The sequence below is a fragment of the Lissotriton vulgaris genome, chromosome 5 (assembly GCF_964263255.1).
Source record: "Lissotriton vulgaris chromosome 5, aLisVul1.2, whole genome shotgun sequence".
NCBI classification, from domain to species: Eukaryota; Metazoa; Chordata; class Amphibia; order Caudata; family Salamandridae; genus Lissotriton; species Lissotriton vulgaris.
This window is the reverse complement of record NC_141693.1, coordinates 1,552,566,895-1,552,594,272: the sequence shown is the minus strand read 5'-3', so window position 1 is coordinate 1,552,594,272 and position 27,378 is coordinate 1,552,566,895. Positions and strand designations below refer to the sequence as shown.

At 45.1% G+C, this 27,378-nt stretch overlaps 1 protein-coding gene across 1 annotated transcript in view; it reads left to right on the top strand.

The window, feature by feature from the left end:
• LOC147715136 (ubiquitin carboxyl-terminal hydrolase CYLD-like) overlaps positions 1-23,225 on the top strand; it is a 272,321-nt gene extending 249,096 nt beyond the window's left edge. The window contains exons 16-17 of the mRNA XM_086923618.1: positions 10,237-10,453; positions 22,615-23,225. Coding sequence (XP_086779744.1) covers positions 10,237-10,453; positions 22,615-22,799 — 402 coding nt within the window. The 3' untranslated portion in view covers positions 22,800-23,225. The remainder of the gene's footprint in view (positions 1-10,236; positions 10,454-22,614) is intronic.
• The last annotated feature ends 4,153 nt before the right edge of the window (positions 23,226-27,378 follow it).

Here is a 27,378-nt window from a genome sequence, read left to right as displayed (position 1 = left end):
CCATGGCTTGTCTATCACTGAAAAAAGAGAAGACAGTCCTAACTTGGCAAGTTACCCCTAAAACGGTCCTTGATTCCCCTAACAGTGGATTTTTGGAACCTTGGGCTAACGTTATGGAGGTGCGACACCAACTGAGGAAGAATACACAGAAGCTATCACACGGGAAAGGTTGTCTGAGGCCATCTGACGGGAAAAGGATATTTCACCCATTGACTGGCAAATTTCTATACAATGAGATAAGGTAGTGAGAGTCAAGGACGTATTAGTGTACTGCTGTATAAATCATGGGCATGCCCCCATCTTGAGCATTCATTGAAGTTCTTGAGCCACATCTGGAGTGTAGTTCAGTTCTAGAGGACACATCTGGAGTATTGTGGTAAGCTCTGGTGAATAAAGTAGAGGAGAGGAGTCTATTTTGGCAGTTCAATAGTGTGTCATGGTGGGACTTGTATCGGCTGTGGACAGGCTTACTACAGGGAAAGCATAATAAGCAGGTTGTGAGTGCTACGCTGGATACAAAATACCCCCGCCCGTATCTGATGTAGCAGATGCAGAGATTTCTCCTTCTCCCACCTAGCAGCAAAGATATGGAACAAGCTACCCTTTCATCTGCGGACCTCCCCTTCGCTTTCAGAGTTGTGAAAGTCTCTGAAGACCTGGGAATTCAGCTAATCAACTGGACCCTGCCAGAGCCTGGATACCCTTATGGGTGACAAGAAGCACTGTACCAATTTACTAATTGATTGATTAAAAAATATATGGACAATCACTTGGGAGCAATCCTTGTGTAAACATTAACAAATAGTGGATAATAAGTATGATCTAGGGTTGCAATAGGCAGGTATGGAGAAGACAGTGGTTCAGATGTCTCATATTGGCCCTTAATATTATCATGTGTTAGTGGGTCACATGAAACGATCCAGGAATGCTTCTGAAAGGAAACATGCTTGGTAATAGGATCACCAAACATTTTTACTCACTGGAACATTGTAAACATTTTTGAAAACTACAATATGGTATAATGGTTAATTTGTGGAATGTGTAGCAGTAGATACACATGCTCTGCACAGTCCTGCCAGCTAACGTTGGGCTCAGACGTGCACAGCTTGTTTTTCTGCAAAGAAGTCTTTTGAGTCACAAGGTATAGTGACTCCTCCTATGACTGGTAATATGCATCGGCCCAATGGTTAGATTGTTACCCGCCCAGAGGGTGAGAATGGAGATGGAACACAGAAGTGTAAAAAGATGACCATCCCTGTAAATGAGGAAAACGAAAGCAACTAGTCTGCAACAACCGTAGGCTTTCGGGGAAGTTGCTGGGTACATGTGAAGCACCAGCATTACATGCCATGAACAGATGCTTAGGGGGTAGGTAACATTTTCCATTCGTTGCATGTGTAGCTGTAGATACATATGCGCTGCATAGACTGTAATACTGCACAAAACAAGGTTTGTTCCTGTAAGGCTTCAAGGGGAGGGATCACTACATAACAATATAAGCAAAGATGTACCCCCATTCGCCGTTCTAAACATTAGTGTTCAATGAGCCCAGGAATATTTAATCAAGTGCCTAAACATGTATCACTTTCATATTTTTCTTCCACCAAGGAGTCGATTCCAACACTGGTCTATGCATCCCTGACTTTCTGGGTCTGTCGGTGACATCGCAGCAGATCATAACCTTTAGGGAGGCCCTGCTGTTAATCTTCAGCAGGCCTGCAGCTCCCTCTGGCATGCCTTTGTGCCCCAGGATCCGCAGGGGCCTCCAGTCATGGTACTGCCGGTGGCTTTGTCTTCGGTGCGCTCTGTGCTCCTCGTATTGAACTGAACCTCTTCTGCCCTTCAACGAGGTTCTCACTGACATGCTATAAGGCACTTGGCTAAACCATGTTGTTAGGGCTGAAAAGTTCTCTGCATGGTAATAAATGTGCCCCAACTGTATTTCTGTCTGGATCCCGAATGCTGATTTTTGTTGTCATAGGCAAACACTGATCATTCATGTGTGCCTTGACATAGGCCAGTCTCGCGGATTGCGGGCTTGTTGGACTGGGAGGGGTAACCAAAGGGCTACCCTCATAGGGGTAAAAGGCTACTCCCTTTACTAGGAGTTAAGCTGCACAAGCGTGATGGTGGCAGCATACCGTGTAGTGATCTGCAAGAGTGAACAGGTCCTTTTTACCTGTGCCACGGTGGTGAGGCCTACAGGCTAACTCATTTAAAGTTCTACTGTTGTGTGCTTAACTCATCCTTTGCTTACATTGGTTTGGTGTGTACTGCTGCACAGGGCATGTGTGGCCTACGTGTGCTGGGTGTATGTGTGTCTGTGAATGTTACACTACAGGAATAACGCAGTACTGCGCAGTGCATGTGTTATATTTATGTGCCTGAGAGTGGTACAATACACGAAGGATGTGGTGCTGTGCAGTTTGTGCATGATAGATAGATGTGCTGGGTGTATGTGTGCTGTGACTGGAACAAGACATGGCACACTCTGGGTTCCATTTTGGGAGAGTAAGAGCTGCTTGGTGAAACATGAGGAGACAAGGTTGAGGAATCCCCACAGACAGATTTGTGTATTGCTGCATTCCTGTAAGCTGGGTGGGGGACACACTGGAGAGGGGAGAGCCATGTCCCCCCTGCACACTACAAAGGCTGCTCTTTGGTTCAGAGAGAGGTCACAAGGAAGGGGCCTGGGCACATCTCAGGAAGAAGATGGGGCTGATAAGAGAATCATAAAGAGTAGGGTTGAGGCGGTGGGCTAACCTTTTGATACACAGATCACTGTGGCTTACATCCAGGTTATTAACTTCAAGTCACTCCCATGGCCTCTGTAGTGGGGCTGTCAGCTTTGGAGTCGCTCTTGCTGTGACATACTGCTTTCTGGAGGAAGAGCGAGCAAAGCAGTGGGTACTTCAAAAGGAAGCCAACCCCCAGCATAAACTTCAAAGACTCAGACTCTAAATGGCATGCAGTGCCTGGACATGTACTATAAGAACAGGAGCTTGAGACCCCAAAAATTGTCAACTGTTAAGCTGCCAATCGGGCTGTGCTAGGAGTGGGGCAGCCTACGCCTGCTAGTCTTCCAGCTGGGTGAGGCAACATCACCCAAGGAATCCTAGACCATCAGCCCTGGAGCACCAGCACCTGTCTGCTTGCAAAGACCAGTGTGCCTTGTGAGGAATAGGAGAGCATTGGTGGGAGCAACCTCTGGCGAATCCTGTTGTGGGTATTACCTTAGCAAGGTGTGAGAAGATGGCTGCTGCAATGATAAGGTTGATGCATGTGTGCAGAGAAAGTCAGCAACTCTTGTATGCCAGAGGAGGGCTTCCTTGATAATTGCTGCATCAAATGGGTCATCGCCCGTGTACAGTGATGATCCTGTGATGTGACCCGGTAGGCCAGGAGGGGCTGCAGTGAATAAATTGCTATACTGAGTGAGCCCTAGCCCTTGTGCAGTGGAAAGGTGGGGATCCCGTACGCTAGGAGGGGCCGTCGTGAAGCAAACTGATGTGCTGATCAAATCGGAGCCCTGTGCAGTAGAGAGATGGTGACCCCGTATGCCAGACGGTTTCCCCAGGACCAAGCAAGAAGTGGGACCTGGTCTGGATTATCACCATAGGAGAGAGGCCAACACGATGACAGCTATGGGCCTACACCACCAGCTCTTTCACACTCCCCCTGACCCCTCTGTCCCCCACTCACTGTGGGAAGGACCAAAGAACTTACCCACTTGGAGAAGCCACTAAGACCCTCTGATCACTACAGTTGGACAACCTCATATGGGGAACTTGAGGACCCTCCTGGGCTGCATGCAAATAACCTACCAGAGACAGCTGCAGCAGCTCCAGCACCTGTGACAGGGACATGCCCAGGGTCTCCAGTCGCTCAAATCCTGCAGGTGCAGGTAGGACTACTTTGGGCCAGTCAGCCCAGAGGGAACTTGCTTGCCAGATAGTTCTTGGGCACTGGAACACGTTTGACTTTTATATATAGTCTGTTCTTGGGCACTGGAACACGTTTGACTTTTATATATAGTCGGAGTAGGACTCAGACTACTGGTAGGACTTCATCTGAATGGCGCCTATAGTGAATGGGGAATAACCACTACCAGTAGAGCTAGGAGAGAGTTGGGACTTAGGGACCCTGGTAAGAAATACTTAGAACCCTGACCTCATGGGACTGTGAAAGTTGTTTGTGAATGTCGTATTTCCTTTTTTGGTGGCTGCTGTAAAATAAATGCTTTTTTTTCATGGAGTAATTTCAGCTACTTCCTTGTGCTGACGAAAAACGGAGGCCTTCAACCTATTTTGGATCTTTGCCCTCTCAATGCCTTTTTGCAAAAGGACAAATTCAAGATGCTTACACTGGCCCAGGTTCTATCTGTCCTGGTTTCAGGAGACTAGATTGTGATGTTGAACCTGCAGGATGTCTATTTCCAAATCTCAGACCTGCAGGCCCACGTACGACCTGTGGTCCAAGGTGGGTCACAAGTATTTTCAGTGTGCCGTTCTCTCTTTTGGCCTCACCAGTGCCCCTTGGGTGTTCACAAAGGTGATGGTTGCTGACCATCTTCAAAGTCTTCCCCTCCCTCAACGACTGGCTTATTGAAGGGGGGCTCCTCTGTTGTGGACCACCTCCAGATGACAGCAAACCTCCTTACATCACTGGGGTTTACAAGCAACCTGCCAAAGTCACACTGACTCCTTTGCAGAGGCTCCCCTTCATCTGAGCCATCCTGACAGACGTGTTGCAGCGTGTTGTGGGGCCTTCCTTCTGAATCAACAAGTCCCGGGCATCCGGGCTATGATCCTGATGTTTATTCTCTCTCCTTTGTCTACATGAAGATGGCTCTAAGGCTACTTGGTCCATATGCTTCCGCCATTTTTCTCATCGACCACACCAGATGGCACATGCAAGTTCTAAACTCTCAGTACACCACGGAGATTACGGATTTTAACCCACACCTAGAATGCCGGAAAGAACCAGGAGTAGACAACATTCTTGAAATCTTAGAAACTTTTGGAATCCACCAACTGGTCTCAGCACCTACACACCAGGCAGGCCACACGTTAGACAGAGTTTGTTCTAACTCCACCTCATTAATGGTCATCACCCCAATCATTCAAGTCTGGTCAGATCATAGGTTAATTCCCTTCAACATTGAGACTACAATCGCCAAACACCCTCTTAAGCAAATACCCCCCCACGCCCCTGACTGCCAAGTCGCCATTGAACCAAACTGGTATCAAACCCAAAGCTGCCACACCTGGCTAGTGCATCCACTCCAGTTCTATCAGGAGACTCACTGGAAGACACACAACTCTTCCATACTTGGATGACTTCGATTAGCAATGAGCTAGCCCCGTTAGAACCACAAACAAATAAGCAAAAATCTAATATCTCAGCACCTTGGTATATACCCACAATAGCAGAGCTCCACCTCCAGTGCAAACAACTGGAAAGGAAATGGAGGAGAGCATACACCTCAGAAGACCTAAACCTATTCAAATTGATTCGAAAATAATGTCACCTGCACAGTAAACTAGCAAAAAAGAAGTATTTCAAAAAAAAAAATACTAGATGCCCACCGTGAACAGAAAACAATTTTCACAAGCATAAAGTCCTTCACCGACCCAAAAATGTCGGGTAGCAAAATTCCCCCATCCCAGACACTGTGTGATCAGATCTCGGTCTTTGAGGAAAAAATTCTCAACATACAAAAAGATTTTCACACACACACAGCACTCAAGTTAGAGCCTGACCCCACCCACACAAGATCTCTCCTACATACTTTTGGAAAATGTTCCCTCGAGCAAACACACGAAGCAGTAATTGCCTGCAAATCTGGCTCCCCCTTGGACGCATGTCCCCCTGTGGTCCTTCATAAGATCATAGATACTGTAAACCGGGTAATTAATAACATAGTTGACTCTTTGTTGGCCACAGGTATAGTCCCTGCTGAATAGAAACTGGCAATAGTCAAACCACTTAAAAAAAAAACAGAACATGGATCCATTCAAACCTTCAACCAATATCGTTATTACCCATTCATGGCAAAATCACAGAAAGACTGTTTAACAGACATCTAACTGACTTTCTTGAAAACGCCAAGATACTACACCCCCGCTAATCTGGCTTCCACCCTAAACACTCAACTGAACCTGCACTACTGGAAATAGTTGACACATTAAAATTAACCCTAGATAAAGGTAAGAAGGCGGTGCCGATTCTATTAGACCTGTCAGCCGCATTTGACACCATTTCACGTGACAGTCTCCCTACCCGGATACAAAATAGCGGCATATCCAGCACAGCACTAGCCTGGATAAAATCCTTCCTCACTAACCACAGACAAGCAGTGGCCCTAGGAACATTCCTTTCAACTGAACGCCCCATCATATCAGGCGTCCCACAGGGCTCATCTCTTAGCCCACTGTTTAACATCTACATGGCCCCTCTCATCTCACTGATGGCCTCTTTTAGCATTGAAACAACATCATCAACATCAACTGATCATGGCCCTAGACAAAGACTCTAACAATGCAGAACTTAATTTTAAGCCATGCCTCACAGAGGTCATCCTGGATGAAGCTCGACCACCTTAAATGCAACATGGATAAAACCGGAATCCTGCTGATAGGGAAGGACAATCCCCATTGGTGGCCTGAAAACACCCTTCCCCCTACCTCTCTGAATTCAATAGAAGTAGCTAAGAATCTGGGGGTGAAATTTGATACCTCGCTCTCTTTTCGAGCTCAAGCCCTGACAGTAGCACGGACGTACTTCAACGTAATCAAAACCCTTAAAAAGTTTTTGGACTACATTCCGTTCTCTGCGAGGTGGCATTTATTCTGTCTAGACTAGACTACTGCAACAGCCTACTCGCAGGAGTAAACAAACACGTACTAAATAGATTAAGGGTGGTGCAGCTTGCAGCGGCTCGCTTAGTGCTAAACCTGCCCCGCAGGTCATTCTCCTCAGCAGCCCTCAAAACCCTCCATTGATTGCCTATACATAAGAGAATCCAATTCAAGGTTCTACTAATCACTTTCATGGCCTGTAGAAACCTAGGACCTAAATATCTATTGGCTAGGTTTACCCCTACACCACTGCTAGGATACTCAGATCCTCATCAGAAAATGTTTCTTAAACCCTCTGCCTTTAGGTGAAAAACCAAAGGAGGAAAATCTTTAGCATCTCTAGGAACCAGAGCCTGGAACCTCAGGCCAACACATTTAAGGCTGATGGAAGCAGAAACCCAGTTCAGAAAGGCCTTGAAGACTTGGATCTTTGCCCTCCTTCTCTCTGTCCCACATAGCGCATGAATGCTCCTTTCGGAGTGATAGTTGCGCCCTATAAATAACCAAATCAAATCAGTGGGCCCAGCACCAAGGGGGAACATGTCAAGATTCCATCCGCGTTTCAGAGGAGACTTCAAAAGATCTGCAGTAGAGGCCGCTCGCCCACAGTTGGACCAGCAGCAGACTCTTCTCCCTACCCCACCCAGATCTGACAATGGTGATGAATGCATCGCTGCTGGGCTGGAGAGGTATTCTGGGAGAGGTGGAGATCAGAGAGCTTCCATCTCTGGCAGAGAAACAGTTTGCTGGAGTTGCAGGTGATTAACTTGGTATTGAAGGCCTTCTTGCCATCCATCAAAAGGAGACTGGTGCTGGTTCTCATGGACAACTGCACCACCATGTGCTACTGCAACAAGTGGGGTGGGGTCCTAAGTCCTGTGCCAGGTGGTTCTGTGCCTCTGAACTGGCTGGATTGTCAGAGCATCTCTCTGGTCATGACCCATCTGGCAGGACCTTAGAATGCCAGGGTAGAGGAACCCACCCAATGACACTTAGCAGATCACGAATAGCAGCTACACTATGAGCTGGCATAGGACATCTTCCAGTCAAGGGAAGAACACTGACTTGATTTCTTCACAATGTACAGTGTCAACTCTTTTGCATATTGGAGTATAAGAAGGCTTTCTCTCTCTCTCGGAGAAGCATTCCGACAAGATTGGAGCACGAGGGCGCCTGTATTCTTTCCTGCCATTAATACTCCTGCCTGATGTTCTGAAGATGATCAGGAACTACTCAGGCCCAAGTCAAGTTAGTAGCTCCTGATTGGGCCAGGAGTGTGTGGTACCCAGAATATCTGGGGTAGAGCATATGTCCTCCAATCAGGCTGATGCTTCTGGAGGAATTTCTGTCTGAGTAGCAGGGCAGTGTCTAGTCCCCAGGTCTGTGCAATCTGTACCTTCATGCATGCATGCATTAGATTAAGCATCAGTGGTTAATTTTCGATCTTCCTTTCGAAGTTGTTAATGTGATCTTGGCAGCCAGGTTCCCTTCAACGAAATCGGTGTAGGACGAGTGCTGGGATAAATCTGTGGCCTGATGTGGCACCCATCAGACGTTGCAGGCCAAATTTTTAGATGTCTTGTTCATTTTATCTTTGGGCCAGAAAGGACTTGCAGTGGGCATTTTTTAAAGGTGACTTGCATGCCTTTTCAGCTTTTTTACATTTTCCGTACCAGCAGTTCTTATTGGAATCACCTGTTGTAGTGAAATTGCTAGTGAAATTGATTAAAGATTTGCCACATATATTTCCACCAAAACCCTTTTATGAATCCACAATGAGAGTTTAATTTGGTTCTCGCTTTCTGAATGTGTACTCCTTTCAAGTCAATACGCAGTTGCCCATTAGGCCCATTGACCTTGACAACCATCTTTTTGGACACAAGAACATCAGCTCGTGGCTTGAATGAGCTTCAGGTCCTCTCTGTTGCTGGATGAAATCACCTTTTGTCTGGACAAGCTGGTGTTGAAAGCCTTAGACATGTTCCTGACGGTGGTAGTTTTGCCTTTTCATGTAGAACCAGCTATCTCTCTTCTGACATTCTTTGCTCCACCTCATCCATTGCTTGTACCCATAAAGAGCACTGAATATTTATATTGATTGTACCAAAAACCATCGGTTAAATGATCAACTCTGTGTGGGATTCTGTGGAGCAAATAAGTACAAGGCAGTGCACTAGTGGGCCATACCGTGATGGATAGTCCTCTGTGTTAATATCTGCTACCCACTGGCTAAGAAGCAGCCTCCAGAAGGTCTGAGGATTCATTCCACCAGAGCCAAGGCTGCTGCCAGTGTGTTGGCATGCAAAGTGTCTGTCCTGGATATCTGCCAGGCTGCAATGTGGGCACCAGTTCACGCAATACTGTTGCATTGACAATTTGGTCCGTTGCGATTAGCATTTTGCTCGTTTGGTCCTGCAGGATTTTTGTTCCGAGCCTGTACACAGGCACACCACCATGGGAGTTATAGATTTGGTATCTATTGACTAGGTGAAGAATATGCAATTAGAAGAGTCCATCAGAAGAACAAACTACTTAGCTTCAACAGTGCTCTTCTGATGGATACTGTATCATAACGCAGATTTCTTGTAGTCTTCTCACCTCCTTCCCAATCAAAAAAAGGTCACAATTTAGGAATCCGCACACTGGTCCTACCAATCTGCAGATGGGCTATACATCTCAGGGCGTAGACAAGCCTGCAGAAGAAACTGAAATTAGCATGCATGGGTGGGGCCTACATGTAGCTCAAAGTAGTTACTTCTAGTGGAATGAAGTCTGTGCGGTGCACAAGGCACCACCTACCGGCATGCAGGTGCACTTCTTTTTGAGTTTCCGTATCCATTCTGGCACAGGGGGATAGTCACAATGTGAGGAATCTGCAATTGGAGTATCCACCAGAAAGAGCATTACAGAATGTAATTAACTTGTTTATCACACACTCCCAATACGTTCCACAAATGTCTCCAGGCAATTTGCTAGGCAAAAACATTGTATCTAGTACTTATTGCAATTGTTTTCCAGAATTGGCTGCTAGCGATGTTTATACTGGTTTAGCCATTCCTACCATAAATATCAGAAAGTTCTGGACTGTTACTAAGGATTGGCTGATTGCAATGCTCTTCCAGATCCATTCCATTGGATAAGAATTATCTGTGCTTCAGATGTAATTAAAAAACTATGTCCGAAGAAGCCTACTCTGAAATTTTGTCTATTTATTTTTCCTCTGTTGGATGCTTTCAAGCATTCTGTAACTGCAGTGCACATCTTAAAATGCCTTTCAAAAACCTGTCAAATTGTACAAGTTTTCCCACCTTCATGATCAAGTTTTCAAATTTAGACAACGTTTCAAGCCAAGTACCTTGCTTGTGTCTTCCACCAGGTTCATCGGGCACGCCGACGAAGGACTCACCAGCCTCAATGCCTGCGTCTCCCTGAGGAACTAAGCCAGTGCACAGACTTCCCCGGGCTGGTTCCACGGCAGACCATGCAGCTCTTCGCAGTGCTCTGTATTGAGACCAGTCACTATGTAGCCTTCACCAAGCATGGACCACGTGACCAAGACTGGATGTTTTTTGACAGTATGGCTGACCGTGAAGGTAAAGGCATGGTCTGCCTCACTCTCGTTCATTCTGTCCTCCAATCTGTTTACTCATCTTCTATCCCATGTCAGTCTACCCTGTCTTCCTCCTGTTAGTCTCTCTCTCCAGCTGTATGCCCACCACACACACTGTCTCACTCTTCTTCATAGCCTGCATGACCGTTGGCATCTGTCTACTAAGTGCAGTAAACCTAAAGGGTAAAGCCTATATAACCCTTTAGAGCCTAGGCTATATTACAGTAGTATAATAGAGAGTATACATCTGCAAAGAAAGTAACAAAATACCTTCATTATTATTAGTAGAGCAACAAAAAATATTTTGCTGGTTAATTATACCTTTTTTTCATACACAATTATTTATTAACCAGGACATAATTACTATGTACAACAAGACAAATAACAGTCAAAACAGTGAAGCAATTGTTTTAAACTTCACTTTAGTAGAAAAGTTACATATAAAGTACATGTGCAAAAAACATTTTATGTTGACATTTCTTTGCATGCACATATATACATATATCAATCACAGTACCTGCTGGATATCCAAAGTATTAAAGTAGACAGTCAAATCCATTATTTGGAACAAGAGTACTGTGATTTTGTTGATCTTGTAAGGTGAGCTCCTGGTGTGGAGGGTCGATGCATTTTGGCCTTATGATTCCAGACATAGACGGATTTCCTTGGTACGATTTGTGCTACACGGCATGTGGCTCTTTTTGCTCTGACTCGTCAGCGCCACCAAACCTGGCGGTGACCCTCGAGGATTGTGTATGTGACGCGAGTTTCCCTGATCTGCTTCTAATGCCAAGGGGACCACATAAGATCTCGATCAGTCCCAACCAGGTATTGCTAGCACTGCAGTTACACATGTGCCTCACGGCAACATTTGCATGCCACTTGGCAATATATTTTGCAGGCAATCCTACCTTGCCTAATCCTGAAGAGGCCTGGAATCATAAGGCGGAAATGCGCCGACCCTCCACACCAGGAGCTCACCTTACAAGATCTAGAAAATCAGAGTTACTCAATCTCTTTGGACCATTGCTCAAATTCTATGGAGACCTTTTATCCATTACTCTATGAACAGGTCCCCATTCTTGTTTTTCGCATTCTACCTAGAGACGGTAGTCCTATTCCAAATAAGATAATCAACCATCTACTTTGTATATCCAGCCGGGATTGTGATTGATATGTGTATATATGTACATACAAAAAAATGTCAACATAATGTTTTTTGCACATATACTTTATATAAATATATATATATATATATATATATATATCAAAACGAAGAGTTTGCCTGTGATGGAAGGAGTCCACGGAACAAGTAGGTATCAGCCACATTCTTTATTTGAAGCAACAGCGGGGAAACTTACACAGCGGCAACAAGTTCATCCAGCCTGACGCGTTTCGTGCTACACGCACTTTATCAAAGGCACCGGATTTCAGAGGTAGCAGCATGACAAGTGTAGGCACCACGTTAAATAATGACAGTCCCGCCCTGCTGGGCGTGGCCACACTGTGGCCTGATGGAACTTGTGGTCCGAGTCTATCTCCAGTGAGCTGCCATGCCGCTACATCCAAGAAAATTAAAACAGCAGTGGGTTTGCGCCGCCAGGCAAACTCCCTCGTTGCTGGTAATCACCTTCAAATAACCAGCACTGTTCCCCAATTCAAAGGCGTCGACCCTCCCGGATATTCATCCTTGTTTATACACAATAGCTGCGTAGCGTCCTATAATTCCAGACTAGCAATAGTCGCAACAGACGGTAAACACTGACCTACAAGTTTTGAAGTTTAGGAGATGGGGCCCAGCCCAGCCTCAAACAGCCTTGAACGTGCTCAAACTGGAGGGGCGAAGCGCTAGATAGGCAGGAAGGCAGTGATTGTGCTCAGGTGCGGGCGTGTCCTCAGCCCCCCTGGGACTTGAAGTCTCTTGAAGTATAGTCAAAAAGAAAAGGGGGGGAGCTTGGGTGCCCCACAATACAGCACTGCACCACAAGGTCTCCTCTTTATGCTCAAATCTGTTGTGTAGGGGGGGAGTTGCCACCAGGCCTGTGAGTCAAAGTCCGCTGATGATCTGTAAGATGCGCACCTCAATGCCACCATGGGACTGCAATTTCCTCAATGCCGAGTGCTATAGGCCCCTCCTTCCCCCAGCAGGGCTGCAAAGCGTTCACACCTACCCGGATATTCCTGCACTGTAGGGCAGCTGAGTGCGAATACCTCTGCGAGGTATTCGCACTGCACGCTGTGTCCTAGTGCTCCCAGCTGAACCCTGCTTCACCTTCCAGGTCTCTCCCGGAGCCCTCGGGCAATGGTGATAATCCCTCCACTCCTCAGACCCCTGCCGCCGCCCACTTATTCCCACACCTGGCCACCCGATGGCAGTGGCGGCGGGTCTCTGGATTCCTCCGGGGGGCGGGAGGCAGGAGAGAGATGTGATCGCTGGCGGGAGAGCCCACCGCTTTGTCCTCCAGGCGCAACCCCCAGCTACAGCGACCGCAGCAAGGCTGGGCTCCGGGACTAGCAGTCTGCCATTTCCCGGAAGATCCTTGCTCCCGGGCTGCCGCGGGTTCAGCGGCAGTCACAGATCCCCTTAGTTCTCTCTTACCTATTATTATATGCTCTTGTAGCGGGCAGACCTTCAGATCGAGCACCCTGTATGCATTCCTTATTGATGTTCTAGCCTCTTTTGCCCAGGGTAGGTCGCTCTTTGAAATTTCCTCTTTGGCCCACTGAGAGATTTTGAGGAGCTCATCTGTTCCCAATCGCTGCCAGAATCGTACAAGGGCCATACAGGCGGTTATCGCCCACGAGGTGATTCCCAACTCAAGTCTGGCCGCCTGTACCATAGAAGATTTGGGCAGTGCAAATAGGCTTTTTAATATATTTCCCTCCTCTCTATCCCAGGAGGTCTTACAGCTTAGGTAAATAACTTCGGCTCCATACAAGAATTGGGGGGGCACCATTGCTTGATAGGCTTTCAGGACCGGTCTGTCCGACATTTCTCCGTATGTATTGTTGAATCTTTTTAAACCTTTCACGGAAGCCAATGCCCTCATTTTTAGTGCTTGTAAATGAGTATGCCATTTCAGGGTACCAGAAAACCACATTCCCAGATATCTATAGTCCGCTACCCTCTCAAGTAATACTGTGCCGAGAGAACTTTGTTTTTCTCCTACCAAAACAAACAATTTTTGGTTTCTCCATATTTACTACTAGTTTTTTGGTAGTACAGTATTCTTTGAATCGATTTAATTTTCTTTGGAGCCCAGTCTGCGTCTGGTCCATAATTACCAGATCATCAGCATAGAGGAGGCATGATATCTGGTTTCCTCCCAGTTTTGGGTTTGCCCCTCTAACCTCTCTCAACATTTGAGGCAGGTCTGCTAAGAACAGAGAGAATAATAGGGGGGCAAGTACACAACCCTGCCTTAAACCGTTCCCAATTGGGATTCTCTTCGTCAATCCTCCCTCCTTATCCAGGATTATCTGTGCCCAGTTTTCTGTATGCAGTTCTTGGTTTAGGGCTACCAGGTCACCCTGTATTTCATAGCCAACCAGTGATGACCACAGCTGCTCCCAGTCCACCAGGTCGAAAGCTGCACGGAAGACCACGAAACAGGCGAATAATTTTCCCTCCTGATCGATCGACTTCCGTACCATGGACCAAAGGGCGAAACAGTGGTCAACAGTTGAGTGGCCTTCTTTGAACCCTCCCTGTTCTGGTGGTACTATTTGTTTGTTGTCCACCCAGTCCTTTAGTATACCCAAAATTACTTTTGAAAAGACCTTTTCGCCTATATCCAATAGGTTTATTAGGCGATCATTTTTTGGGGAGTTTACATCACCGTTCTTATGTATTGGCCTGATAATTGCCCCTTTCCAATTAACTGGGAACTTGCCTGTGTTTAGGATCTCTTGAAACATATTAGAAAAAAACTCCGCCCACCAATCTATATTCGTTTTTATTTTAATTGCTGGTAAATTATCAGGTCCAGCAGCCCGTGTTAGATTTAGTCTTTTTATTATACCTCTAATGGCATCTGGGGACAAGTGTGCTTTAATTTCTTCCCTTATTCTAGGCCAATCATTAGTCGTTGTCCCCTCCCTGTCTGGCCATGTACCATAGATTTCTTTCAGATATGTCACCCACTTGACCTCTGGCACCGAGCAGTGTAGGGTTCCTGAGGCTTTCCCCGTACATTCCTGAATTAACTTCCAAAAGCCTCTCACATTCTTTTCTTCAATTGTCTCAAGTAAATTCCCCCAACATTTGTCCTTAAATGTCCTTTTTTTATCTCTAATAGTGACCTTATATTTTATTTTTTGTTTCTTAAGTTCTATTACCGCTTCATCACTATAATATGCTCTTAGGTGTCTCTCCTGTTTTCTGATACTGGCCTTAACCTTCCGACATTCATCATCGAACCAATGGGAGGTGCTATTGGGGTATGGTTTCACATTATTTACTACTTTACGATTACCGTGTTTTAATTTTATCCTGAGGCATTCCACCATATCCCTTATTGTATCCTCATACCATATTATGCCCTCCACTGGTGCTAGGTTATCTAAATTCACGGATAACTGGTGTGCGCTCACTTTTTTTATATATTCATCGGTAATTCTCGTAGTAGTCATTTAGGGTATTCCACCTCTACTGGAAGCACTTTTTGTCTGTGAGGGGAACTGCGTACCTGGAGTTCTACCTGTAGAGGGTAATGATCACTACCCTCAAGCCTAAGGATTTCAAATTGTTTAATTAGATAAAAGTTCCAGGCCTGAATGAATGCATAATCTATTGGGCACATTTGTTGTCCTATCTTAAAGGTACGATTCGCGGGCCGGTCTGCATCCTTCCTTCCATTTACGCAGACCATACCTATGGCCCCCAGCAGTTGCCCAAGCTCATCGTCTTGAGTTGAAATCTCACAATGGGGAAAATGTGCGAGCTCTATTTTATATACTCCCAACATATCCCTCAACCAGGGGTCCGTTTTAATAGGATTTAATCTATGATAGAAGTCCCCCAATATCATTAGCACATCTCTTGGATAGCAATCACATAGGTACTCCAGGTCTGATTTTAAACGTTCTAAATCAGCCTTATATTCATTTGATTTCCCTTTCTGTATGTACCCATTTATAATACATAAGTTTTCACCCCCCAGCATATTATTTACGGTACACACTCTACTACCCAACGCCCATTTGCACTTAAGTTTGAGGGGTTCCATATCTTTGGCTATCCTTGTTGAGATCAGCGTCATCTGGCCACCGGAAGGTCTACCTGATAGGTTCTTTTTTGCTGGTTTTACGTGGTGCGTGAAGCCTTCCGTAACAGGGGTTTCGTCGCACAGCCATGTTTCCTGGAGGCATACAATATCATTTTTCTTCAAGATATTTTTTAAATCTTCCTGTGACTTTATTCTATTGTATCCATTTACATTCCAGGACAGAATGGCAAGGCTGTGCAACGACCCTTCTTCCTAATCGATGTTACTCACCATTCATGTAGGCCAAATCTCTATATCTATTCCCAGCAAGGACATCTTCCACGTCCCACCTCTGATCTTTTGGTTTTATCGTAATTTCAAGGGCATCTTTCTTGCCTCTCCCCAGGCTAATCATCTTTATTTGTCTTTCATCTAGTGCTGCATGGTTCCTAAGGAAAGAGTTCCCTGTCTTATTCAGTAACACCTCTTCCCTTTTTACTATTCTGATTCCTTCCCAAAGCATCTCAGACTCTGCCTTTTCTATTGCATCTTTTATTAGGGCTGAGTGGAGTAGAACCTTGGTTATTTCCTCCCCCTTACTATTCGCCATAAACCCAACTTCTTTTAAATCTGCAGTACTGACATATCTTAGGCTGGGGCACATTGCAAAAGGGTTTAATTTCCTTTTTCTTTCCCCCCCCTCCTTTTCCTGTCCTAATGGCTCTACAAACGCCCAGTTATCTGTAGGGAGTTCTGGCTGTCGGTGTTGTAATATTCCATCTGGCATCTCTCCCCTATTATGCCTGCTTACTTCTTCTCTGTCTCTGGCTCTAACCCCCTTCACCTGGCTTAGGTTTGTAGGTCCCCCATCTACAGGCGTGTCCATCCCCCAACCTACTGCTGTACTCTCCTTTACCCCAGGTTGGGTCCTCCTGGTGGCCTTTTTACCATTTCCCAATCTATTCCTTATTATCCTCCTGCTTGGATTGTCTGAACTATTGCTACTTGCTCCTGTTTCAGCAAAGTTTAGTTTCTTAATTCCTTGCCTTAGTTCCTTATCCTTTATCTTATGGGCTGTAGAGGCCCCCCTCCCTTGCTCCTGATGCTTTTCGGGGTTGCTGTTAACTGGGGCCTTTTTTCCCCTCGTTTGCTTTATTTGCTTTCTATAGCTCCTTCCCCCATACCTTTTTATTATCACTGGGCGATAGGATATATATTCTGTGGGTGCATCCTCTGAATGACTACTCTCCCTTCTCGCTACATCCCCACTATCCACTATAATCTCTTCCTGGTCTTCTACTGGTCTTACTAAGGCGGGCATCAAGTTTTTAATCTGTACCAATTCTCCGATTATATCCTTGTATTGGTCACCTTGTCTTTTTATAATGTCGTTATTTAGGACTGAAACTTCTAAAATTTGGAACATTAACATAACTTCAAGCATGGATAAGCTGGTAGATCCAGTCACCTCCAAATTGCATAGGTGCACATCTGTAGCATTTAAACCGATAACCATTGGGCTCTTTAGTCTTTGTTGTCCATTGAAACTAATTTCCCGCTCAGCAGAATTCTCTTCACCCAAGTGGTTACTACTGACTATTTTATCCTCGTTCACCACCTCTGCTCCTGTGACATGGGTGAATAGTGACTGCCACATCCTTGGTGAGGAAGACAGTCGAGGTGCCAATGGAATCTCAGCGATGTTGAAGTCTGACTGGTTCAGGGGTTCCAAGCTAGATTCTGCCGAGTCTTCAATGGTTTGCGGGGTCTCTAATACACTTGTCTCCTTACGTACTGTCTCTTTCCCTTTAAAATGTTTCCCGATAAAATCCTTAATGGTTTTTGATACCGCCAACCCCCCATTTGCGCCAGCTGACTTCGAGGATGCAGGTGCTGGCAAAGGAGTTGAACTCGGGGGTTAAGTTTCTCCATTAGATATTACTCTGCTGCCGGTTGGTGTTGCCATGACTTTTTTTGCGTTCTCTGGACTTTTTGATACATTGGTCACATCCACCATTCCGGATTTATTTCCTACTTTTTTGGGGTTTTTCAGGGCCTTACGTTGTTTTGTTTTCCGTAAGGCCATTTGTTTTCCAAATTTTTCTTTACTACGTAACCGAGGGTACAAGGGAGCTTTGTTTCACTGGAAGGCTTCTGTCGCTTATGTATGAGCAACTTCCCTCTCCCCCATATAGATTCCCTTAATTATTTAATTTAGGGCAAAATATTTAAGTTTAAGAAGAATTGCCTCTTTCCCTTACCTCTGTTTCTGTGAGCCCGCACTCCTTCCTCACCTCACCATACAAAATGCAGGCACCTCTGCAACTTCAATGTCAGTATTCTCCTCTCCTGGTCATTTGAGTCTTTTCTTGAGCCACCGACCGCCTCTTAATTGTGTGCTCTTAACGGGCTTTTCTCCAAGTAGTACTGACTCGGAATTAATTAATTTGCCCACACTCTTCCCCACGTTAATAACACTTTCCTTCGCGCTTCATGTGCTGAGTCTGTCAGCGCGCCGGGTCCACGGTCTGTGGGCCCCCCGGTGGGGGGTGCGGGCGCCGCGCCCCCTCTGTATCCTACTACACGGCAAAAGCGCGGATTCAGTATTTGTCGCTTGGTACCAATGAGGGTTTGGTTACCAATTCGTGGCGGCGGCGGAAGGTGTGACAGGCGGCGGTTGCGGCGGCCGATGATTCAGCAGGCGTTCAAGGTGTTCCTGGAAATGCTCTTACTCGGTCAACCGGACGCCGAGCGTCAAGCGCCGAGGAGTTCTGAGGTGGGCGGTCCGATGGGAGTGCTGCAGTCGGGCACAGAAACAGAGCGGCTTACTGGTTTATTAGCTTTATTTCTTTGTTTCTTTGTCTATGGATAATCGCGCTACTTTGCCCACTGCGTCTCGCAAGTTCGCCCAAGTGTGAGGTAGGCGTATGATATCAGCTGTTAATAGCGCTATCACTCAGCGTCCTCAAATGCGCCTCTTTGCTGTGTGGTGCTTTATATGCGTTGTATGCAAGTAACAATCCGCAGTACGAAGGGAGCCTCCTAATGCTGATACAACGCAATGCCTGATGCTGATTATTTATCTCTCACCGCTCACCGTTTAGTGTCGTCAATGGTCTGCGGTGATCCGCGGTGATCCGTCTTGGCACGCAGCGGTCCGCTGCGACTCTCCCTCGCCCTCCCTCAATCGTGGGCGGGGGGCCGTATGCCGTGTGCCATGTGCTGGGGGGAGGCCGGCAGGAGTCAGGAGACAAGAGGCAAAGCGTTTCAGTACGCCAATTCAGTGCGCTTCACCGTGCCACGCCTCACCTCGCCGTCATAGTCCGGCTCAGTGTCAGGGGTCCCTCTGCCAATAACGAGACGATCGGCTTGAGCAGGGCCTTGAGCAGGACCTTGGATGCCTTGCTGCTGTGTTTGGCAAAGGTGATGGCGTTCGGCGTACGACGTCCTGCCTGCCCGCTTGCTTGCTTCAACTGTTACTGCTCTCTGCTCGCTCTGACTACTCTCTGCTGCTCTCTGGTGGGAATTCACTGCTTCACTCTAGTGGCATTAGCCATTAGTCATTAGTTTTTAGGGGTGGTTAGGAGCAGCCACGGCCCGTGGAGGGAGTTGCAGTGGGGCAGAAAGGCGGGCGGGGGAGGGTGGGTGGTGCTAAAAACTGGAATATGGATAATCGGAGGTAAGTAAACAATTTAATAAATAAAACGAATTTAGTAGCGCGCCCTGCATCACAAAATGCGATGCAGCGCGCGCTACGGTTTATTTTGGACCATTGATGAGCATTATATTGATTGCACAGTCGGTTTTCACTTATTATTGTGAGAATTATCACATGGTGTATTTTTCGATATAACTTTATTGAAATAATGTTGCACCCGTGAACAAGCGGCTGAGGCTGCGAAACGCGTCTGGTGATTGTGCCGGAATAAACTTCACTTGATATATGAATATGGGCTGCAGCGTGTTGTTTCAGAGATAAGAAAAGCAACTGTTCTGTGGATATATAGATATATATATTTCACTTACCTTATATATCCTTGCATTGTAAAGGCATGCATAGTGAAGACATATGTGTGGTAATGGATGCGTGGTAAAGGCATGCATTGTAAATACTGGTGGTGTTAAAACGTACATGCAGTACATGAAAACTCTTGTGGTGTACCAGTGTTTAGATTCACTTTTGGACCTGTAGCACTTAGAGACCAGGTGTGGAAAAGCATAATTCCTCGGCCGAATACCTGCAGGTTTGACCATTTCTGAAAAAACAAGGCACCACTGGTCACAGCCTAGAGGTGGGAACTCATGTACCCGCATCTTGTAGTGGTATTAGTGACTTGAGGTGTCGCAGAGGGCTTGTGCCAGGATGCAGCAGGCCAAGCAGGATCATCTAGAAATGTAACTCCTCAGATGAAGTGGCGTCAAGAAGTAGAATATGGATGCTGGGTTGGGAACCGCTTTGTATCATCTAAACGATGTGTCTCACTCCGTGGGCCAGTTTGGACTCTAGGGCTTTTTGCCCGATAGGTCAGAGCAGAGGCTTTATCCTGTAAATGAAAACAGGGTCCACGCCGTTCAGGTAAGTAGATACCTTTATTCAGAGCAGACAGAAAACGTACATTTCCTCATGTGGTAAGCAGCAACTGCCCAGCTAGCAACATTCCAGTTTAAAGCATAACATGGAACCTTTGGGCAAGGTTCTGCAAGGCATAGAAAAGGAAAACCGCAATACAATAAGAGATCAAACGTGCAAACAAAGGAAGAGCAACTTTACAACACATTAGACTAACATAACCACCAGAGGGGGGATTCAGACTGAGATGGACTAAAATCTCTGAGGAAGTCTGATTGGGAGTTTTGGAGGTAACGGTTCTTCGTCCGTTTTCTCTTTTTATACAGGTTCTATCTTTGCATTGTGATTTACTTAGTCCTCAATTTATAATGGGACGTACAGGAGTACTATTACCAGATTACAAGCAAAAAACCTACCATGGATATGAGAACACTGGGATAGCTTGGCCGTGGGACTCCTGTAAGCCACTGCTAAGGCTCGCCCTGCTAGTCTGAAAGGTTACTATTGCACTCCAGTCCCAGGATCACACTTTTGATATAGCTGGGAAGGGTTGTCTTCTTCATTTTTAATGCTTAAAACACGTTGTTATTCCTAGTACAAACAGCTCGCATAAAGGAAAGGAACAACAAGAAAAATCATTGTTATCACATGAAGGAAATGCATTCTTATATGAATTTCTCTCTGGCCATCTGCCTAGCTTAGAGTCACCATTGTAATTTAAGGCACATTCAGTAAGTTCTGGCATTGTAGCTACAAATGTTGCATTATGGGACTTGTAGCTCGCTTTTACCATTGTGAGTATATGTTTAAAAATCTGCGCTACGTCAGGTGCTGCTGGCCAAAACCCCAGAACTTGCCCAAGGTGCCACACATGACATTTGGGTTTTTGCAGCTGTGTAAATGTGTGCCTCTTTAGGAGTAATGCATTCGAGTTTGGTGTGCCCCGGTTTGTGCTTCCATAAGTGCCCGTAGAAAACATAAATCGCGCCCTCCCCTTTCTAATAAATCAGACAGATACTTATAAACAATGTATAATAAGTCATTTTGTTTTTCTTATTGCTATTCAGTCTTTACAGCTTTTTTGGGGGGCTTGTTGCCTGTAGGGTTTTGTGTGTTTCTAATTGTGTAAATAAACAGAAGTGTATGACCTGCTCACATCAGACGCAGCGTGGGCAATAAGACTGGGGTGGTGCGAGCTTCAGATTTACCAACAATCACGCTGGCATATCCTGTTCATCATTATGTGGGAAGCAGCACATGAGTGGGGCTTAAGGTCCAGTGGAAAGGAAAGTACTTAAAACACATTATTTTGTAAAAAACCATGTTTTAAGGCCTTCAAAACAGTGATGTGTGAGTGAGTATTTTGAAATCCCAGGTAAAATCGAACACACCTCTTATCATACCAGACTAAAAGCTCCTGTACCCAACTATTTCTTGAATATTACATTTATTAGGGGGCTGTAACACCCTCAAACACCCCCTTAGAAGTTATGACCCTGCTGCTCACTTCAGACGTAGGACGGCTTGAGTCCTTCACTCTTCTACCTATCACATCTATATCACATCGACGAGCATCTGCTACTCCTACACAGAACTTACTCACCGGGCTTTAAGTGGGATGAAGAAACTGGGGGGTCTCTCAAAGGGACAAGCCCATGTAATTAAGGGCATAGCTTATAAACACGTAAGCTAAAATTTGTGCTTAGCATAGTGTGCCGCCCGTATTTTGCGATTTGTCATTGCATCCAGATATGATGCAACAAGTAACATCATACCTACAACAAGTCAGGACCATTGGCTTTGTCAATTGTTGTTATTTGCAGAAGATAAATAAGCAGCAACTATGGCTAGTATATAATATTGAAAAAGCTTCCACTTAAAGCCCTGATGACACCACGACAATGTTGCTGCTCCTGAGTTTCAAAAAGAGAAGGGAAATTCAGAGAGAAAATGCCTCTCTTTAAAGGATTTCCCTTCCCCGACAACGCTCACCTGGCTTGATGTCATACCGTAACTTCACTAGGGCGAAGTAAGCAGTGTGAGCACGTGCACGTCGATGTGTCTGGTATCACTGCAGTCTTGGAAAAATGGACCGCCTATGCCAGGGCACAAAACAGAGCCCAATAGAGAACCGTTTCGAGCCCCCCTTTAAAAAACTGCCGGTGCTCAGCCCTGGTGAGATCCAGCCCACTTAAAGCCCTGCTTACTCATTAACTCAACCACACATCAACCCATAGACTTAGCCACTTAAACACGCCGTTCTTGACCTACACATTCATTCTCATCGGCCCACTCATTTACCATTCTCTAAGTTGCTTATCCACCAATTTTTGTAAATCATCCAATACATTTTATTTTACCTTACAGGTGGACAGAATGGCTTTAACATCCCGCGGGTAGTACCTTGCTCTGAAGTGGGCGAGTACCTGAACATGACACCTGCCCAGCTACGAGACCTGGACCCCAAGACCATGCCCACCTTCGCCCGCAGGCTGCTTTGTGATGCCTACATGTGCCTTTACCACAGCCCCAGCTTGAGCCTCTACAAGTGAACTTTGCACAGTAAAAGGTCTGTGTGGAGTTGACGCATGGCAGCAGCCTTGGCCTATAGGAAACAGGGATTTCTCCTCACAGACCAGTTCCTCTTAAAGCATGGGATAGGGACAGTTACTGAAATATCAGCCTCTGGTACAGCCAGCTTTTAGAGTTTCCATCCTTTATATGAAGTTTACATAACTTATAGCTATCAGTTTTTAATACTAAAAAAGTGGAGTTGCACTGGTAGGTCTATTCTATCCCAATTTGTATATACATAAATATATTTTAAAAATTGATTAAAAGGCCCCACAATTTGATGGGGAAAATTGTGAGATTTGAGGCGATGAAGAGATAAATAAAGGGACAACTTGTGTGTAAAACTAAATACTCTGTATCAGTTTTTGAAGCTGCTTGAGATGTGTAAATAAATCTTACGTTTTCTAATGTTGTTTGTCAAGACTATATGTTTATAATTGGTAATTTCCAAAATCTGTTAATGTAGACTGCAGAACAATAAAATGCTACCTCCAAATCTTAGTAGGTTCACACACCTCTCAGTCTGCCTATTCAAAGTTTTGTGCATCAGGCTTAGAACAGATGATCTACCACATTAATAAAAAATTGGTAGACCTTTTTTTAATTTTCTAACAATTGTGAATGATTTTGGTAGACCTTGTATGTTGAAAATGTGATATTTTGGTAAGCTGTGGGCCAAACTTTAGTGCTTACTCTCTGCAATTAATAAAACACGTGGCTCTAGACTCCAGTTGATAATTGGTGCTTTTAAGCTTATTATCCACAATTTTTAAAAGCTCTTCGTTAAGAGCCTTGAGTTGTTAAATTGGTTTAACCAACCAGATGCCTCAGTTATCTTCCCATTTCCATCTCTCTGCACCCAATGTAGTAACTAGGAGGATTTACCCTTTATTAAAACGTTGGAATGTTGAGCCCTCCATTGAAGAACACGGAGCAGCTCTGGGCTTCTAATGACTGGTAGAAGCCTGGAGCATCAGCATTGCAATGGTTGTTCATAGGAACAGCAGTGAACAAAGGTGTCATGGAGCCCGAAGGCATTTCAACCCCCTTGGGGTCCATGAGGCCTTTGTTTTACAAATGAGTACATTCTGCCCTATAAGGGCAGATTGTTCTTATAGCCTTTAAGCCATCCGTAGCGAGCTGTACCGGCCATTAAAGGTTTCATCCCTTGTTAAAGGCCCTCGCCTTTGGATCAGGGCTTAAATGTTTGAGCAGGCCTTTAACCCCTTCGATGCTCATGACGGAACGGTTCCGTCATGAGCATCGGTCGAGCTGTGCTCATGACGGAACCGTTCCGTCATGACCACGCCCGTTTTCATTAGGGCTCAGCACCGGCGGTAAATCTGCACCGCACGGATGTGGTTAATGCCCGGTAGATCCAACTACGGCAAGCTCTAAGGTTATATAGAACATTGGAATGTTGAGAACTCCATAGAAGACAATTGAGTAGCTTGTGGCTTCTAATGGCCGGTAGAAGCCCGGAGTATAAACATTCCAATGTTTGCCTTTGTTCACAGCTGTTGCTGTGAACAAAGGCCTCACAGAGTCGGCGTGGATTTCAACCCCCCTGGCTTTGTGAGTTCTTTTCTTTACTAATAAGAACATTCTTCCCTCTAGGGGCAGAATGTTCTAATAGTCTTAGAGTCCTCCATAGCGGGATAGACCAGCCATTCAAGGCCCTCTCCCTTGCTAAAAGCGGACGCTAGAGTAGGGCTCTAAGGCGTATAACCCACTATGGCAGGCTATAAGGCTATATTAGAAGATTAGGATCTTGAGAGGTCCATTGAAGAAAATGGAGTGGCTCCAAGCTTCAAATGGCCTTCTGCTCCAACATTCCAATGTTAGTATTTGTTTCTCCCACTTTAATTTATAAAATTCTGCCCTTGGTGACTAGAATGTTCGGATAGCCTTTTAGCCCTTCTGCCTCGGGTTCTACCTTGGGTTCTACCGATTGTTAAAGGCCCGCGCCCTTGTTATAGGCACCTGCAGCTCAAGCCTGTAATTCGGGTTCAAGCTGAAACATCAGGAATAGGTGTCTTTTCACAAAAGAAGTAGATAGTTCCTCCAAGCAAGGAATTACCACAGAATTTTCCATCGGTTTTGCTCTTCCTTAAGACATGTAGATTTTTGTTTACTTGATTATGCTTGCCTCTACTATCTCAGAGTCTAATTCAATAAGCCTCCGTTCAAATTGTTGTGTGGTTTTCAATTGATGCTGCATTTGTCTTCCACTGCAGCTTTTGTAACAGCACTGGCCAGCCATGTGTTTGCTGCTGAGGCAGCTGAAAATGAAAGCTACACTGAGCTGTTGTAAGTTTACCACAGGGGGCAGGCAGCCAGGTTGATGCATCAGATGTGACTTAGTAGAGTAAGGTTTCACCATCATGGGCAATGTCAGAAAATCAGATTTATGTGGCACAAAAATGGGCAGCTTAATTTGAAGTGTCTCTTTAAAAATGTAATAAGTTATTATTTCATAGAATACTAGGTCTGTGACCGTGCCAGGTGATAACGGAATTGCTTACATATACGTTTTCTGGCAATAAGGGAAAACTTAATATCTACAAATGCTCCAATCAGATTATTAGGCCGCTTCTGGTGAGGCCGATCACTTGTAACCATGTACCGGGGAACAGTGTGTGACCCCAGTGATGGTTCTCTTTGTGGTGCACTCTTGGTGGGATAATTCCTGACTTTTCTAATCACACTGAATTCCCATATCAAACGTAAGTACTCCACCCGCACAGCATGGAGATGGCACGTGTTGTCAAGGAATTTGAAAATTGTCATTCTTCAAGGGGCTTGGTGTCCAAAATGGGGGCGGACAAAGACCTTTGATTTAGGCGTTTGGGTTCTTTTCATCTGCAACATTGGCCTTTGTTTGTGCAGACGTCCTTGGAAGATATCAGACCAGAATGCATTCTCCCTATGGAGGAAATGCATCTTTATTGAGTAAAGGCAGATGTTGTTTGGTGTTTGTGGACACCTTTGTAAGAAGCACTATTGCACAGGAAGCAGGAAGAGGAAGAGGAAGCAAGAAATCCTGTCCCACACTTTCAAAAATAAATTGCAAGGACTGGATTTTCAATACAACCGTGCTATATGTAATAATTAAATTCAGGTCTACTCTGTCCACATCTTTACAGCCCCAAATATGGTTGCTGCCATCTTTTAATTAATCAAAGAGCCCACTGGTGAATTTGCGGCATGGAAATTTCTATAGCTAAATGTGATTAGCTGTCAAATTATTGTATCATTAAAGTCAGCACAGTTTTTGGGTCCATGTCTATGTTTGAGCATATGTGCTATAACTTCTACTCGGGTGGGGGGGGAACCACCTGTGAGATTTCTCCATTTTATCAAAAAAGGAATTCCTGAGCCTAGAAAATGTAAGTCAAAATTCAGGATCTCCCCAATGAGGTTTTAACACCTAAGGTCTTTAAAGAACTCGTACAATTATATCCCACTCCTTTGAGAGATATAATCAAGACCTCCCTTATCCCCGGTATGGGCCTAATGAGTTCAAACAAGCAGCAGTTATACTACTACTAACAAAACAAAAATCCTTGAATCTTGATGACCATGCTAACTTTTGCCAAATCTCACATATGCCATATCTATTGTAGTTGTTAGAGAAAGCTGTCTTTCTCCAGACGTAGGTCTTTGTGGAGGAAGATAATCTACTCCATTCAACGCAAGTCAGTTTCTGTAAGCGTGGCAGTATGGAAACAGTAGAAGTAGCTGCGTTACAAGGATCTACACTGTGTGCAGACCAAGATACTCCAGCTTCATTTATTCTATTGGTCCTATCAGCAGCCTTGAGTACTGTCAGTCACCTGATCCTATTGGATTGTTTGAGGAAGATTGGTATTGGGTAGTGAATGTTTCAAAAGCTTTTTCTGGGGAAGACCTAGTCAGGTCACTATGGATAATTACCCACCCCTGCAGGCTTGCTACTACATGGAGGACTCCTGCAGGACACACTGATTGTCATCCATGATTTGCAAGCTGTATATGAATCCCATTCGCTAACTCAAGTTCCGAACTTTGATCTGGATACGTATGCTGACCGCACCCAGATCTTGTTAAAAATCTGATCTGTAAACGAGACATCGTCCAAACTCTGTTAGTCTGTCACAGGTTGAGCTGTGGTTGTTCAAGCATCATTTAAAATTAAATGGAAATAAAACAAAGGTTATTTCCCCTAAGAGGGCCTCCCGTTCTAGGGTCTTCTAGCTTTAAGTCTTCATGATCAGGTGAATTAAATTTTTTAGGTATATTTATTTCAGCTGCTGACTCTTAAGAGTTTTTTTTTACATCTCTTCTTTTCACAAAAAATAGCTATTATAAATGGTTGTGTAACTGCATGATTAATTGTAACGCCTGTTACTTAGGAGTCCTGGATTATCTGATCAGTAGGTTACAAGCAGTTTAAAATTAGGCATCCAGACTAATTTTAGGGTTGGGAACTAGAGATCATATTTCATATACCCTTGAGTTGTTACATTGGCTACCAATAAACAAGTCGATGATCTTTAAGTCGTGATGTATTATGCA